This window comes from Hippopotamus amphibius, chromosome 8 (assembly GCF_030028045.1).
Source record: "Hippopotamus amphibius kiboko isolate mHipAmp2 chromosome 8, mHipAmp2.hap2, whole genome shotgun sequence".
In the NCBI taxonomy this organism is placed as follows: domain Eukaryota; kingdom Metazoa; phylum Chordata; class Mammalia; order Artiodactyla; family Hippopotamidae; genus Hippopotamus; species Hippopotamus amphibius.
Genome location: NC_080193.1, coordinates 76,439,836 through 76,456,232, shown reverse-complemented (window position 1 = coordinate 76,456,232; position 16,397 = coordinate 76,439,836). Strand labels below are relative to the sequence as shown.

Sequence of the window (16,397 nt, the reverse complement as noted above, 5' to 3'; positions counted from 1 at the left end):
ATCTCCAGAACTCTGTCATCTTGCAAAACTGGACGTCTGGATCCATTAAACAAGTCCCCAGTCCGCCTCCCACCAGCTGCTGGCAGCCACCATCCAACTTTCTATTTCTATGCATTTGACAACTTGAGACACCTAGTGAGGTAGCATCACACAGTATCTGTCTTTTGGGGACTGGTGTATTTCACGGAGCATCATGTCCTCAAGGTTCACCCATGTTGTAGCAGATGTCAGACTTTCGTTCCTTTTGAAGGCTGACTAACACTCCATGGCAGAGCTGTCCCACCCTTTGTTCATCCATTCATCTGCTGATGGGTGCTTAAGTTGCTTGCACCTCCTGGCTATTGGGATTAATGCTGCTACACACATGGGTGTGCGCATACCTCTTCTAGAAGCTGCTTTCAATTCTTTGGGACAGACACCCAGCAGTGGGATGCCTGGATGGAGGAGTGCTTTTGAACCCAACCAGGGGCCACTGAAACCTCCCAGCTCCTTGACAGGCGCTGTACCTGTGAGTGTGCCAGGCCTGTAGGGAGAACAGACTCACACTGCATTCCATCTACCCATCCAGGGGAGCAGAGGTCAACTTCAGGTACGGGACACTGGGCCCCCTCCCTGCACCCCCTCCCCCCACACAGAAACAGCAGTGCTGGCCCAGCCCAGCCCTCCGTACTTGGAGACACAGGCAAGGCCCCCCCTCGGCTGTCGCCTCCAGCCCCAACCTTTTCCACAGCAGGAGAACTTTGGGCCCAGGCTCCCAGGTGCCCCCTCCAGCCCAGTGCCCACCCCCACCTGCCCCGGCCAAGCCTCGGGAGCCGCTGAGTGGGTGGCAGGGCAGCCAGGCCCCCCATGTGTCTCTGTGCCTCAGGGCATCAGGGAGCCACACCCAGGCCCCCGGCCCTGTGTGCACTTCCAACCCCACCTCCCTCCGCGCCCAGAACCAAACCAGGCCAAGGTGGGCTTCCAGAAAATACTGAACCCAGGAGGTGAATGAAGGAGAGATGGTTCTCCCACAGGACGTGGTGAGCACAGAGAGATGGGAGTGGCCCCCATCAGGACCTTGCAAATGGTCCTCAGGCAAAGGGCATCTGCCCCCTAATCCCCACCCCGCCCTGAGGAGCCAGCTGGGGACCATCCTGTGAGGGAAGGACCTGCCTCCTTCAGGACCCCTGCAAGCTCAGCCACACCTGCCTCTTCCCTCTGGCAACATGGCTTAAAGTCACAGGGCAGGAGCTGAGGTAGGGTGTGGCCACCTCAGGCACTGGGAGGCACATGGAGCCTTTTACCTCAGGGACAATATCCTCCCCGATCTAAGACCCGGCATTTTTTCCTGCAGCTTGAACTGTTCTGTCCCATCCTTGCCCGAGATCCTCCTCCCCAGGATCCCAGCCGTGCGGCCCTCCACCATCACAGGCATGCAGGGGGCCCGGGTGCTGCTGTTGCTGGGCCTGCGGCTGCGGCTCTCCCTCGGCTTCATCCCAGGTAACGAGGGGCCTCCAAGCTGCCCTCCTACAGACCGGGTGCTAGCCCAAGGCTGACCTGACTCCACTCTCCCCTTGGCCAGTTGAGGAGGAAGACCCTGCCTTCTGGAACCGCCAGGCAGCCCAGGCCCTGGATGTCGCTAAGAAGATGCAGCCCATCCAGACAGCTGCCAAGAATCTCATTCTCTTCTTGGGGGACGGTGAGTGTGCTAGGCCTGTCCATCCCCTGTCGCCCCCACAACCCTCAAGCCCTAGTCTGCCGGGAGATACTGGCCGGTTCTGTGGACTGAGGCCTGACAGTGTGTGTACCTTCAGGGATGGGGGTGCCCACGGTGACAGCCACTCGGATCCTAAAGGGGCAGATGAATGGCAAGCTAGGACCTGAGACACCCCTGGCCATGGACCAATTCCCATACCTGGCTCTGTCCAAGGTAAGGGCCGAGTGGCCTCAGGGTGCTCTACCCCGGAGGGGTGGTGGTGGGGCCAGGGAGCACGGCAGGACGGAAGGCCCCAGGGGGCTAAGGTATGGCCTGGTGGCAGGGAGGATGGGCCCTAGGGCCTGGGTCAGGATCTAGACATCCACCCCAGCAGGATCTAGACGTCTGCCCCAGCAGAGCTGAAAGCATCTCTGCCCCCAGACATACAACGTGGACAGACAGGTGCCAGACAGCGCAGCCACGGCCACTGCTTACCTGTGTGGGGTCAAGGCCAACTATAGGACCATTGGTGTAAGTGCAGCCGCCCGCTACAACCAGTGCAACACGACACGTGGCAATGAGGTCACGTCTGTGATGAACCGGGCCAAGAAAGCAGGTGGGCTTGGGGCCAGCTTTGTGGGAAGGGACAGGCTCAGAGACCTCAGGGGCCCATCCTGACCTCTGCCACCCCCAGGGAAGTCAGTGGGAGTGGTGACCACCACGAGGGTGCAGCATGCCTCGCCAGCCGGCACCTATGCACACACAGTGAATCGTAACTGGTACTCAGATGCCGACATGCCTGCCCAGGCGCTGACGCAGGGCTGCCAGGACATCGCCACGCAGCTCGTCCACAACATGGACATTGACGTGAGACATGAGGGGCAAGGGGCTGGGCTGGGCAGAGGGGGTGGGACACACACCCGCCACCGTCCCAGGCATCCCACAGCCCTCGGGCCTGGCAGGGTCTCCGGGGGGTGTGTGTGGCAGGGGCTCCATGTGAAAGTGATCCGTGGGGACAAGCCAATCCCACAGACCAGGTCTGTGGAGCTAGGCGCTGTCTGAGGAGGGAGCAAGGGGCCGGCCTGGCGCCAAAGCCCCCTGCCCTAATCCCTGGTCCCAGGTGATCCTGGGTGGAGGCCGGAAGTACATGTTTCCTGAGGGGACCCCAGACCCTGAATACCCAGACGATGCCAGTCAGAATGGAATGCGGAAGGACAAACAGAACCTGGTGCAGGAATGGCAGGCCAAGCACCAGGTGATGGGGGCTCGTGGGCGCAGGGGTACAGCAGGGCAGGGGCTGCAGGGTGTCAGGCTATGGGCTGAGGCCTGGTTCTGCCCCTCCCAGGGTGCCCAGTACGTGTGGAACCGCACGGCGCTCGTTCAGGCGTCGACGGACCCCAGTGTAACACACCTCATGGGTAAGGACCCCACCCACCCCCACGGTCCTCCCTTGGGATGGGTGCCATCGGTCCTCCCCACTCCCCAGCTTGCCGGTCACCACTGGTCCCCTTTCCCACAGGCCTCTTTGAGCCAGGAGACATGAACTATGAAATCCAGCGAGACCACACCAAGGACCCATCCCTGGAGGAGATGACAGAGGCGGCCCTACGGGTGCTGAGCAGGAACCCCCGTGGCTTCTACCTCTTCGTGGAGGGTGAGTGGCAGCCCCTTGGTGAACAGATCAGGGAAGGAGGCCATCTGGCGGGTTTCGCATCTTATATGTCACCTTCTTGCAGGAGGCCGCATCGACCATGGTCACCATGAAAGCAGAGCTTACAGGGCGCTGACCGAGGCTGTCATGTTCGACACTGCCATTGCCAGGGCTAGCCGCCTCACTGAAGAAGTGGACACACTGACCCTGGTCACCGCTGACCACTCTCATGTCTTCACTTTTGGTGGCTACCCACTGCGTGGAAGCTCTGTTTTTGGTAAGCCCAGGGAGAGTGGCAGCTGCTTTTTCCTAAGTTCCATGGCCAAACTTGCTCTCAGCCAGTTTCCTCATCTGCCAAATGGGTAATAAGAGCAACTGCCCTGCAGAGCTCTGGTGAGGAGTAAGGCAGTGAATAGGCAAGAAGTGCCTCGGCTCAGCACACAGGAGGCGCACCGAGACTGGACAGTGTGATCACCGGGTCCCCTCCTCCCTGCAGGGCTGGCGGAGGGCAAGGCCAGAGATGGCAAGTCCTACACGTCCCTCCTTTATGGCAATGGTCCAGGGTACAACATGAACAGGGTTTCAAGGCCTGATGTGGCTGAATTCGAGAGCAGTGAGTGTAGCCGATGGGCCATGGGATGCAGGGGATGGGGAAGGGAGGACCTGGGCCGGGAACTGGGGGGAGGGGGAGGCCACCTCCCTGCCCACCCTGAACTCCCACCCTCTGGGCAGGGGACCCCGCGTACCGGCAGCAGGCGGCCGTGCCCCTGGGGAGCGAGACCCACGGCGGGGAGGACGTGGCAGTGTTTGCGCGTGGCCCGTGGGCGCACCTGATGCACGGCGTGCAGGAGCAGAACTTCGTGGCGCACCTCATGGCCTTCGCCGCCTGCGTGGAGCCCTACACCACCGACTGCCACCAGCAGCCCCCCGCCGGCCCCACCGCCGCCGCGCACCAGATGGCCTGCCCGCCCTCGCTGGCGCTGCTGGTCGGGGCGCTGCTGCTGCGGCGGCTGCCTGTCCTGCACTGACCCCACCCCCCCGGGCTCAGGGTCTCCTCCGCCACCGCGATGCCTCAGGGGACCCCAACCACCCTGGGGCTTGAGATCGTGATTTTCCTGTGATGCCCGCGGTCCTCCTCAGTGCCCCCAACCCCGGTGGCCAGGATGTTGTGCGGAGCCGCCTGGGGCCCAGGAAAGGCTGAGGCTCAGACCACCCAGTCTCCGCCGCTGCCCCCTCCCCCCCATAGCCCTGCCTGAAGACCCAGGGAGGAGGCTCCCAGATGCATCCCCGAGGGGTTCACGACCCACCAGACCCCAGGTGGGGGTGCCTGGAGAGGCATGGCTTTTGTCCTCCTGGAACCCTCCCTGTAGGCCCCTTGCTGGCTGCTGGGGCCAGGACGGGCCCGGGGGGCCTTTGACACAAAGTCCTCAGCGGCCCCTCCTGGGAACCCAGCAGCACCGGGACAGAGAGGAGACAGCGACACAGAAAGGCGAGGAGACTTGGCCCACGTCGCTCAGCTGCTGCGATGGTGTGCCCACGACCCCTGGCCCAGCACCCCCGGTGCCCATTCCAGGCTGGGAGAGCCAAGGAGCTGCGGGGGAGCTGTGGGTGCCGGGCAGGTGCCCTGCCCTCCTGGGGGGACCAAGCAAGTATCAAATAAACTGTTATACAGTGTGATGCCAGGAGTGGTATGTTCTAGGAAGAAAAATTCTGAACAAGTAGGGGCATAGTGTGTGTGTGTGTGTGTGTGTGTGTGTGTGTGAGGGGTGGAGGGTGGTTCAGGTCAGGAGTGAGGGACGGGCTGCCTGAGGAGCTGACAGTTGAGCAAAGACCAAAGGACATGAGGGCTGGAGCAATGCAGAAGGCAGTGGTGCAGGGGCCCTGAGGCAGGTGCAGCTGAGGCCATAGCAGGACCAGAGGTGGGGGGAGTGGGGCAGGTACAGAAGGTAAGAGCTGAGGGATAAGAGGGATGTGGGTGCAGGGGGGAGGAGTTTTCTGTTTTCTTAATATTGTTTTTGATGTGGATTTTTTTTTTTTTTGGCTGTGTTGGCTCTTTGTTGCTGCCCGTAGGCTTTCTCTAGTTGTGCCGAGTGGGAGCTTCTCTTTTTGCAGAGCAAGGGATATTGGCACACGGGCTTTAGTAGTTGCCGCACGCGGGCTCAGTAGTTGTGGCGCACAGGCTTGTTGCTCCGTGGCATGTGGGATCTTCCTAGACCTGGGATTGTACCATGTCCCCTGCATTAGCAGGTGGATTCTCAACCACTGCACCACCAGGGAAGTCCTGCTATGGACCATTTTTAAAGTCTATTGAATTTGTTACAATATTGCTTCTGTGTTAAATTTTTTGGTGTTTTTGGTGGTGAGGCATGTGGAATCCTAGCTCCCCAACCAGGGATCGAACCCCACACCCCGTGCATTGGAAGACGAGGTGTTAATCACTGGACTGCCAGGGAAGTCCCAGGGGGAGGAGGTTGAACTTAATCCAGAGTGTGGGATGTGACTGGAAGGCTTTGAGCAGGGGCATAACAGGACCTGACTCTTAGAAAATATCCTGCTGGCCACTGAGGCGGAAGGGTCATTTCTGTTTCTCTTTCTTTTGCTGAGGGGCTCAGGGCTCAGGGCAGAGGTGGGAGCTGGGAAACCAGAGAGGAAGTGCAGACACCTAACATTTCTGACATCTGTCTGAAAACCTTCTAGAGCATCCACGCCAATAGAACTACACTGACTATCTAACCCACCCCAAAGGGAACATTTCAAAGAGTCTTATAAAGGTGAAGTCAGCCATATTTTCCAATACATTTTACAAAATTGCAAATTTCTTTGTATATTTACAAAGGTGTAAGAAATCATTTTGCTCTCGCTAGAAATGTCAGTATGTGAGTATGCTTCATTATTTACAACTTTGATTTAACAGTGCAAAATACCAACTTGAAGGCCAGGCTCTCAGGGCAGTTTACTTGAACTCTGGGTGTTAGTAGTTGTCACAAAACTGTGGAGCTGCAGGTGGACTTACTAAACTATCAGATTCGTTTTTAAACTCCATCCACCAATTGTGCAAAGGCATTTTGTTACAGTGCAGCTAGTATGGTTCTGCCTTCCCTGTTGTCAGTTATTTGGTCTAACAAACCAAAGGGAAGGTGCTGCCTGTTCATGTTTTATAATTGGTTTCAAAACCCAAGGGAACTCTGCATTTTAAAACCATGGGTTTTAACATTTATTTTATTTTTATTTATTTATTTTGTCTGCACCAGGTCTTAGTTGTGACATGTAAACTTCTTACTTACGGCAATGAGGGCTCTTAGTTGTAGCATGCATGAGGGATCTAGTTTCCCAACCAGGGATTGAACCGGGGCTCTCTGCATTGAGAGAGCTCAGTCTTATCCACTGGACCACCAGGGAAGTCAGAAAACTACAGGTTTGTTTTGTTTTGACTTTTTGGCCGTGCCATGTGGCATGTGGGATCTTAGATCCCTGACCAGGAATCGAACCTGCGCCCCTTGCATTGGAAGCTCGGAGTCTTAACCACTGGACCGCCAGGGAAGTCCCAAAAACTACAAGTTTTAACAATAGATTATTCTGGGGACTTCCCTGGTGGTCCAGTGGTTAAGACTTTGTGCTCCCAATGCAGGGGTCACGGATTCGATTCCTGGTCAGGGAACTACGATCCTGGCCGAAAAACAAAAAACAAACAAAAAAACAGATTATTCTGGAATTAGGGGTGATGTTTGCACAACTTTCAATAGCCTGAAAACCACTGAATTGTACACTTGAAAAGGGTGCATTTTGTGGTATGTAAATTATACCTAAATGTTAAACCAGTTTCTGTTTCCAAGTTTTTTCTATATGTGTAGGCATGAGGGGTTTTATCAGCCATACACAGTGCTGGACACAAACTCATGTCCTTCAAGGACACGCTCTCAAGCATCACTTTCAACATCTTGACCTTGAAAGGGCAGATGCAGGGAAACTTTATTTCTTCAAACTTTCTAATGGGTGCCCAAGGCTGATAGCTCTTGTCACCTCGAGAAATCTCAGTACATTGGTCTTTACAAAGGAAAGGAAGTTGGGAAGAAAGAGGGCAGGAGGACTGATGACAGCCCTCTTCAATACCCTGCCATGAACAAACAGCAATGGATAACAAAATAACTGAAATTAAAAATACTCTAGATGCTATAACCAGCAGAATGACTGAGGCAGAAGAACGAATAAGTGAGTTGGAAGATAGAATGGGGGAAATAACTGCCACAGAGCAGGAAAAAGAAAAAAAAATAAAAAGACTAGAAGACAGCCTCAGAGACCTCAGTGATAACCTTAAACGTACCAACATTCGAATTATAGGCATTCCAGAAGAAGAAGAAAACAAGAAAGGGTCTGAGAAAATATTTGAAGAGGTTCTAGTGGAAAACTTCCCCAACATGGGAAAGGAAATAATTCACCAAGTCCAAGAAGCACAGAGAGTCCCACACAGAATAAACCCAAGGAGAAATACACCAAGACACATATTAATCAAACTAACGACAATTAAACACAAAGAAAAAATATTAAAAGCAGCAAGAGAAAAGCAACAAACAACATATAAGGGAAAACCCATCAGGATAACAGCTGACCTTTCTACAGAAACTCTGCAGGCCAGAAGGGAATGGCAGGATATCCTGAAAGTCCTGAAAGAGAGAAACCTACAGTCAAGAATACTCTACCCAGCAAGAATCTCATTCAGATTTGAGGGAGAAATCAAAAGCTTTCCAGACAAGCAAAAGTTAAGAGAACTCAGCACCACCAAACCAGCCTTACAACAAGTGCTAAAGGAACTTCTCTAAGTAGGAAACACAAGAAAAGGAAAACACCTACAAATACAAACCCAAAACAATTCAGAAAATGGTCATTGGAACACACATGTCAATAATCACTTTAAGTGTCAATGGATTAAATGCTCCAACCAAAAGACACAGACTGGCTGAATGGATACAAACACAAGACCCTTCTATATGCTGCCTACAAGAAACCCACTTCAGACCAAGGGATACATTTAGACTGAAAGTGAAAGGATGGAAAAAGATATTCCATGCAAATGGAAGTCAAAAGAAAGCTGGAGTAGCAATACTCATATCAGACAAATTAGACTTGAAAGTAAAGACTATTAAAAGAGACAAGGAAGGACACTACATAATGATCAAGGGATCCATCCAAGAAGAACATATCACAATGGTAAATATCTATGCCCCCAATATAGGAGCACCTCAATACATAAGGCAAATGCTAACAGCTATAAAAGGGGACATCGACAGTAACACAATTATAGTGGGAGACTTGAACACCCCACTTACATCAATGGACAGATCATCCAAACAGAAAATAAATAAAGACACACAAGCTTTAAATGACACATTAGACCCTCTCGACTTAATTGATATTTATAGGACATTCCATCCAAAAACGACAGACTACACTTTCTTCTCAAGTGCACACGGAACATTTTCGAGGGTCACAAATCAAACCTCAGCAAAATCAAGAAAATTGAAATCATATCAAGCATCTTCTCAGACCACAACGCCATGACACTAGATATCAATAACAGGAAAAAAACTGCAAAAAAGACAAACACATGGAGGCTAAACAATTCACTCCTAAACAACCAAGGAATCACTAAAGAAATCAAAGAGGAAATCAAAAAATATCTAGAAACAAATGACAATGAAAACACAACAACCCAAAACCTATGGGATGCAGCAAAAGCAGTTCTAAGAGGGAAGTTTATAGCAATACAGTCCTACCTTAAGAAACAAGAAAATGATCGAATAAACAACCTAACCTTACACCTAAAACAACTAGAGAAAGAAGAACAAAGAAACCCCAAAGTGAGCAGAAGGAAAGAAATCATAAAGATCAGAGCAGAATTAAATGAAAAAGAAAGGAAAGAAACCATAAGAAAAATAAATAAAACTAAAAGCTGGTTCTTTGAGAAGATTAACAAAATTGATAAACCATTAGCCAGACTCATCAAGAAAAAAAGGGAGAAGATGCAAATCAACAGAATTAGAAATGAAAAAGGAGAAGTCACAACGGACACCTCAGAAATACAAAACATCATGAGAGACTACTACAAGCAACTCTATGCCAATCAATTGGATAACCTGGAAGAAATGGATACATTCTTAGAAAAATACAATCTTCCAAGACTGAACCAGGAAGAAATAGAAACCATGAACAGACCAATCACAAGTACAGAAATTGAGGCAGTGATTAAAAATCTCCCAACACACAAAAGCCCAGGACCAGATGGATTCACGGGCGAATTCTATCAAACATTTCGAGAAGAGCTAACACCTATCCTTCTCAAACTCTTCCAAAATATTGCAGAAGGCGGAGCACTCCCAAACTCATTCTATGAGGCTACCATCACCCTGATACCAAAACCAGGCAAAGATGTCACAAAAAAAGAAAACTACAGACCAATATCACTGATGAATATAGATGCAAAAATCCTCAACAAAATTCTAGCTAACAGAATCCAACAGCACATTAAAAAAATCATACACCATGATCAAGTGGGGTTTATCCCTGGGATGCAAGGATTCTTCAATATATGCAAATCAATCAACGTGATACATCATATCAACAAATTGAAGGATAAAAACCATATGATCATTTCAATAGATGCAGAAAAAGCTTTTGACAAAGTTCAACATCCATTTATGATAAAAGCTCTCCAGAAAATGGGCATAGAAGGAAATTACCTCAACATAATAAAAGCCATATATGAAAAACCAAAAGCCAACATCGTTCTCAATGGGGAAAAACTGGAAGAATTCCCTCTAAGAACAGGAACAAGACAAGGGTGTCCACTCTCACCACTGTTATTCAACATAGTTTTGGAAGTGTTAGCCACAGCAATCAGAGAAGAAAAAGAAATCAAAGGAATCCAAATTGGAAAAGAAGAAGTAAAATTGTCACTCTTTGCAGATGACATGATATTATATATAGAAAACCCTAAAGACTCTACCAGAAAGCTGCTAGCACTCATTGATGAGTTTAGTAAAGTAGCAGGATACAAAATGAATGCACAGAAATCTCTTGCATTCCTATACACTAACAACGGAAGAGCAGAAAGAGAAATTAAGGAAACTCTCCCATTCACCATTGCAACAAAAAGAATCAAATACCTAGGAATAAACCTGCCTAAGGAGGCAAAAGATCTGTCTGCAGAAAACTTTAAGACATTGATGAAAGAAATCAAAGACGACACAAACAGATGGAGGGACATACCATGTTCCTGGATTGGAAGAATCAACATTGTGAAAATGACTGTACTACCCAAAGCAATTTACAGATTCAATGCAATCCCGATCAAATTACCAAGGGCATTTTTCACAGAACTAGAGCAAGAAATCTTACGATTTGTATGGAAACGCAAAAGACCCCGAATAGCCAAAGCATTCTTGAGAAGGAAAAATGGAGTTGGTGGAATCAGGCTTCCTGACTTCAAACTATACTACAAGGCCATAGTGATCAAGACAGTATGGTACTGGCACAAAAATAGAAAGGATGATCAATGGAATAGAATAGAGAACTCAGAGGTAAGCCCAAACACATATGGGCACCTTATCTTTGACAAAGGAGGCACGAGTATACAATGGAAAAAAGACAGCCTCTTCAATGAGTGGTGCTGGGAACATTGGACAGCAACATGTAAAAGAATGAAATTAGAACACTTCCTAACACCATACACAAAAATAAACTCCAAATGGATTAAAGACCTACATGTAAGGCCAGACACTATCAAACTCCTAGAGGAAAACATAGGCAGAACACTCTATGACATACATCAAAGCAACATCCTTTTTGACCCACCTCCTAGAATCATGGAAATAAAATCAAGAATAAACGAATGGGACCTCATGAAACAAAAGCTTTTGCACAGCAAAAGAAACCATAAACAAGACTAAAAGGCAACCCTCAGAATGGGAAAAAATAATTGCCTATGAAACAACGGACAAAGGATTAACCTCCAAAATATACAAGCAGCTCATGCAGCTTCATACCGAAAAAGCAAATAACCCAATCCACAAATGGGCAGAAGACCTAAATAGACATTTCTCCAAAGAAGACATACAGATGGCCAACAAACACATGAAAAGATGCTCAACATCACTCATCATCAGAGAAATGCAAGTCAAAGCCACAATGAGGTATCACCTCACACCAATCAAAATGGCCATCATCACAAAGTCTGGAAACCACAAATGTTGGAGAGGGTGTGGAGAAAAGGGAACTCTCCTGCACTGTTGGTGGGACTGTAAGTTGGTACAGCCACTATGGAAAACAATTTGGAGGTTCCTTAAAAAACTACAAATAGAACTACCATATGATCCAGTCATCCCACTCCTGGGCATATACCCAAAGAAAACCAGAATCCCAAAAGAAACTTGTACCATAATGTTTATTGCAGCACTATTTACAATAGCCAGGACATGGAAGCAACCTAAATGCCCATCAACAAATGAATGGATACAGAAGATGTGGCATATATATACAATGGAATATTACTCAGCTATAAAAAGGGATGAGAAGGAGCTATATGTAATGAGGTGGCTAGACCTAGAGTCTGTCATACAGAGTGAAGTAAGTCAGAAAGAGAAGGACAAATATTGTACGCTAACTCACATATACGGAATCTAAAAATGGTACTGATGAACTCAGTGACAAGAACAAGGACGCAGATACAGAGAATGGACTGGAGAACTCGAGGTATGGGAGGGGGCGGGGGGTGAAGGGGAAACTGAGACGAAGCAAGAGAGTAGCACAGACATATATATACTACCAACTGTAAAATAGTCAGTGGGAAGTTGTTGTATAACAAAGAGAGTCCAACTCGAGGATGGAAGATGCCTTAGAGGACTGGGGCAGGGAGGGTGGGGGGGACTCGAGGGGGGGGTGTCAAGGAAGGGAGGGAATACGGGGATATGTGTATAAAAACAGTTGATTGAACCTGGTGTACCCCCAAAAAAATAAAAAAATAAAAAAAAATAAAAAAAAAAAAACAGCTCATTCTGTGGGGCTGGGGCGGCAAGCACTCATGGTCACACCCAGTCTCATTACCACGTATCTATCATAAAGCTTCTCCTCCACTCGGACAATCTTGGTTTCAGAAAATTAACACCACTGACGGCTCCTACAGCATTTTATGTGCCCTTGAGGTTTCTAGTTCTTCCCTGCCATGGATGACCATGGATGGGCCAGTGAGTGAGTGTTGCAGGTTCTGCTGCCACTGCACCTTTTCTGCATCCAGAATCCTTTAAAATCAAATCCTTTCGGAGTAGGTGTTCCATCCATGGGTGCACTTCCACTGTTTTCCCCACATGGACATTACTTTTATTAAACAAAGTATGAACTGTTGGAAATATATCTTCCCAGCTATATCTTACTCTGTGGCTCACACATAGAATTAAGTGGTTTGTGTATTTCATTACTGGAACAGAATACAGCAAATACCTTGAGCTGAGATGTATAGAAACAACTGTACTGTGAAATCCCTGATGGTGCAGTGGTTAAGAATCCATCTGCCAATGTAGGTGACATGGGTTTGAGCCCTGGTCCTGGAAGATCCCACATGCCACAGAGCAGCTACGCCTGTGTGCCACAACTACTGAGCCTGCGCTCTAGAGCCACAACTACTGAACCCAAGTGCCACAACTACCGGAGCCCATGCTCCACAACAAGAGAGGCCACCACAATGAGAAGCGCATGCACCGCAATGAAGAGTAGCCCCTCTCAGCACAACTAGAGAAAGCCTGCACACAGCTACAAAGACCCAATGTAGACAAAATGAATAAATTAATTAATTAAAAACAAAAAAGAAACATCTGTACTTTTAGCCAACTGTATAGCAACCCTCTACACTAGGTAATTTGCTTTTTTTCCCAATCTACAGCAGTTCTTTCTCTACATCTCCCAACAGTATTTGCTGACAAAGAAATGCCTTTTTGTTTGTCAACAAATCATTTTCTGTTCATTGTTTCTGCATTTTTACTGCAACAGAAAGAAAAAATGTTTGCCTGGTGGTAGGTGTTTTTTCCTGATGCTATCATGCAAGAAACTTTAAATGAGCCTTCCAAATATTTATCACTGCTTAGGGAAATATGAAAAGGTACTGGTGGAACAACACATCGCTTTATTTATTTACTTAATATTTATTTATTTATTTATTTATTTGGCTGTGCTGGGTCTTCGTTGCAGCATGTGGGATCTTTAGTTGTGGCATGCAAACTCCTAGTTGAGGCATGTGGGATGTAGTTCCCATGCCAGGGATCGAACCCAGGCCCCCTGCATTGGGAGCATGGAACCCTAGTCACTGGACCACCAGGGAAGTCCCTATGTTTTTTTTAATTAATTTTTATTGGAGTACAGTTGCTTTACAGTGTTGTGTTAGCTTCTACTGCACAGCAAAACAGCACATCACTTTAAACATCTCTGGGGAAAAAAACTGTCTGGGTTTGTCTTCATGTTGGGATAGCTTAGTTTTTAAATGCCTCGCTAACCAGGAGGGTTTCATGCTGTTATTAGGAATACCTCAAGGTGCCCAGAGCAAAGACCCCCAAGCAGCAAGCCCAGAGAGGTACTGGGGTTGTAAGGGCCTACAAATACCACGAGGAAGTGCACAGGCCTAAGTCCAAAGGATGGAGGCCACTCTGAGTCCCCAACAGCCAGTGGGTCTGGGGTGTGGCCTGTCTGCGCCACTTGGGGATAGAGTGAGGGGGAAGGCTCAGAGTGGCCACCAGCTACTGCAGGCACAGTCTGTCCTTTAACCTCCTCTCTCCCCGCACACATATGCCTGATGCAGGTTTGGGAGGCCCCTGTAATAAAGCAGGGGAGCACCGGGCGGGTCACAGGGCCTGGCGTGTAGTAGGCCTTCCATGAAAGGCTGTTTCTCTTCTCTTTGTAGTTCATGTTCCCAACCTGCCAGAGCCAAGGCCAGGTGGGGGGAAAGGAAAAGCAAGAGGCAGGGAAAGGAGGTGTGGACAGCAGCGCGTCTTTGCCGACCCTGAAGCCGCCCTCAGCTTTCCGCGCTGGAACTAGACGCTCAAGAAAGCGACTAAAGAACCAAACTTTGTCCCCGAGAATGCCCGCAGAGCCAGCCCCAGGCCCATCTTCTCTATTCAGTGGCCAGAACGCCCGCCAGTCCCTCTCCCAAGCAGCCCGCGCCGGCGCGCCATCCCGCCTGGGATCACGGAGAAACCCCCGACGGCCCTAAAGGACCCGCAAGCGGTCCCCTCCCCCATCTTCGCCCCGGGCCCCTCCCGGCTTCAACAGGTTCTCCCCGGAACCCAAACTTGGACGAAGTTGCATCCCCGGCGCGGAGCGAGCTGGCCCCGCGCGCCCCGAGCCCTGGCTGCCGAGCCTCCCGCGCCGCGCCGGGCACTCCTCGGAGCCAGAGAACCGAGCCCGGGAGTCGCAGTCGCAGCCGGAGCCGGAGCTGTGAAGACCCAGACAAAGCCTGGAGGCTCGGCGCAGCGGCGGCGGCGGAGGTGGCTGATGGTGGCCGCGGCGGCAGCGGGCTCGGGAGCCGCTTACCCGGCAGGTGCGCGCCCGGGCGGAGCGGAAACAGAGCTGATGGAGCCGGGGCCGGAGCCGGGGCGCAGCGGGGCGGGCGGCCGCTCTCACCGTGCGCCCGCCGCCTCCTCTGCCGCCTTGCCGCGCTGCGCCGCCCGCCGGCCCCGAGGGAGGGGGCGCGCCGGCGGCTCCACCCTCCTCCGCCCGCTCCCCGCGCCCCCTCCTTCCTGCCTCGATCTTGGCTACCTGTCAGCTCGGTGGCAGCTCTGGGCGGGGGGTGGGGGAAGGCGGCTGCGGGAACACGCTCCCGAGGGTCTGGCACTGGTTCTCGGCTCCGGGATTCCAGTCCCGAGAGGAGTGAGGGCCCCAGGTCCCCGCCGCTCCGTTGTCCGCACTCAGGGATGCCTACCAGCCCGCCTGAAAGAGGCTCAAGCCGAAGATGAAGGGGCTAGTGACCCAACCCAGCCCCGCTCACAGGACTGGAGCACCGTCCATGGAGGACTCGCGGAAAGACTGAGCGGTGCGCTGAAACAGTGCCTGTACCGCCCGGCACAGCTCCTGGACCAGAGCGGCCTTCAATAAGGAACCCCCTGGTCCTTCCCTTCAGCTCCTGCCCATAGCCAGTCCTGCCCCGCGGGCGCCTGGGGTGTGGGTTGGCAGTGGTGGAAGAGCCGCAGAGGCTGCTTCAGGAAGGGACCACAGCTCTGAGACTGAGCCCCTCCCCCAAACCTTGAGTGGCCCTGGTACCCACAGCTTGGAAAGCCCCTGGCCCAGGTGGGGAGAAAACGACTGGAGAGTAATGAAAGAGCCCACCCTCCAGGAGCCAGGGAGGGAGGGAGCCTGCTCTGCCCAGCAGCCCCTGTCCTCAAACAGGCCCTTGGTCCTCAGGACCCTGGTATTTGGACTGGTGGGAGGAGAGGCCAGGTAGAGGAGGACTATGAATTTATCCACCCAGTCCCTTCTTCTGGTTCAATTTGCTTTTGCTTTTGTTTGCTTTGTTTTGTTTTGTTTTGGCTGCGCTGCATGGCATGCAGGATCTTAGTTCCCCGACCAGGGATTGAGCCCATGTCCCCTGCAGTGGAAGCTTGGAGGCTTAACCTCTGGACTACCAGGGAAGTCCCTCAACTTGCTTTTTTCAGGTGGGACTTCCCTCCCACGACTCCCAGCCCCTGGACCCAGGGCCTACTTCTGCCTGGCTCACTCACTCACCCACAGGGCCTGGCCCATGTGCCACACAGAGATCTCAGGGCTTCTGGGATGCATGACTGTTTCTGGAGTCTCTGTTTTCTCTGCCCTGAGCTAACCACCCCCTCTGCTTCCAGTGTCCCTAGCAGGGCATGCCACAGAGAAGCAGCATTCCCAGGCCTGATGGCTCCAGCTTGCTGGACTGACCTAAACAGTGTTAGAGACAGCCCAAGACTGCCATGGAGCCCCATGTGATAAAAACCACAATGAGACAGGGACTAAAGGACCCATTGTCCTGTGCTCTCCCTGGGGCTGCTCATCAGCCTGGCTACTGGCCAC

At 50.9% G+C, this 16,397-nt stretch overlaps 1 protein-coding gene across 1 annotated transcript; it reads left to right on the top strand.

Annotated features, from left to right (window-relative positions):
* The first annotated feature begins 1,412 nt into the window (after positions 1-1,412).
* LOC130859183 (intestinal-type alkaline phosphatase-like) lies at positions 1,413-4,354 on the top strand. The gene is made up of 11 exons (XM_057746486.1): positions 1,413-1,479; positions 1,562-1,678; positions 1,794-1,909; positions 2,117-2,291; positions 2,370-2,542; positions 2,796-2,930; positions 3,021-3,093; positions 3,195-3,329; positions 3,412-3,603; positions 3,823-3,939; positions 4,059-4,354. Exons 1-11 carry the CDS (start codon positions 1,413-1,415, stop codon positions 4,352-4,354), a joined length of 1,596 nt encoding a protein of 531 aa, XP_057602469.1.
* Positions 4,355-16,397: the final 12,043 nt, after the last annotated feature.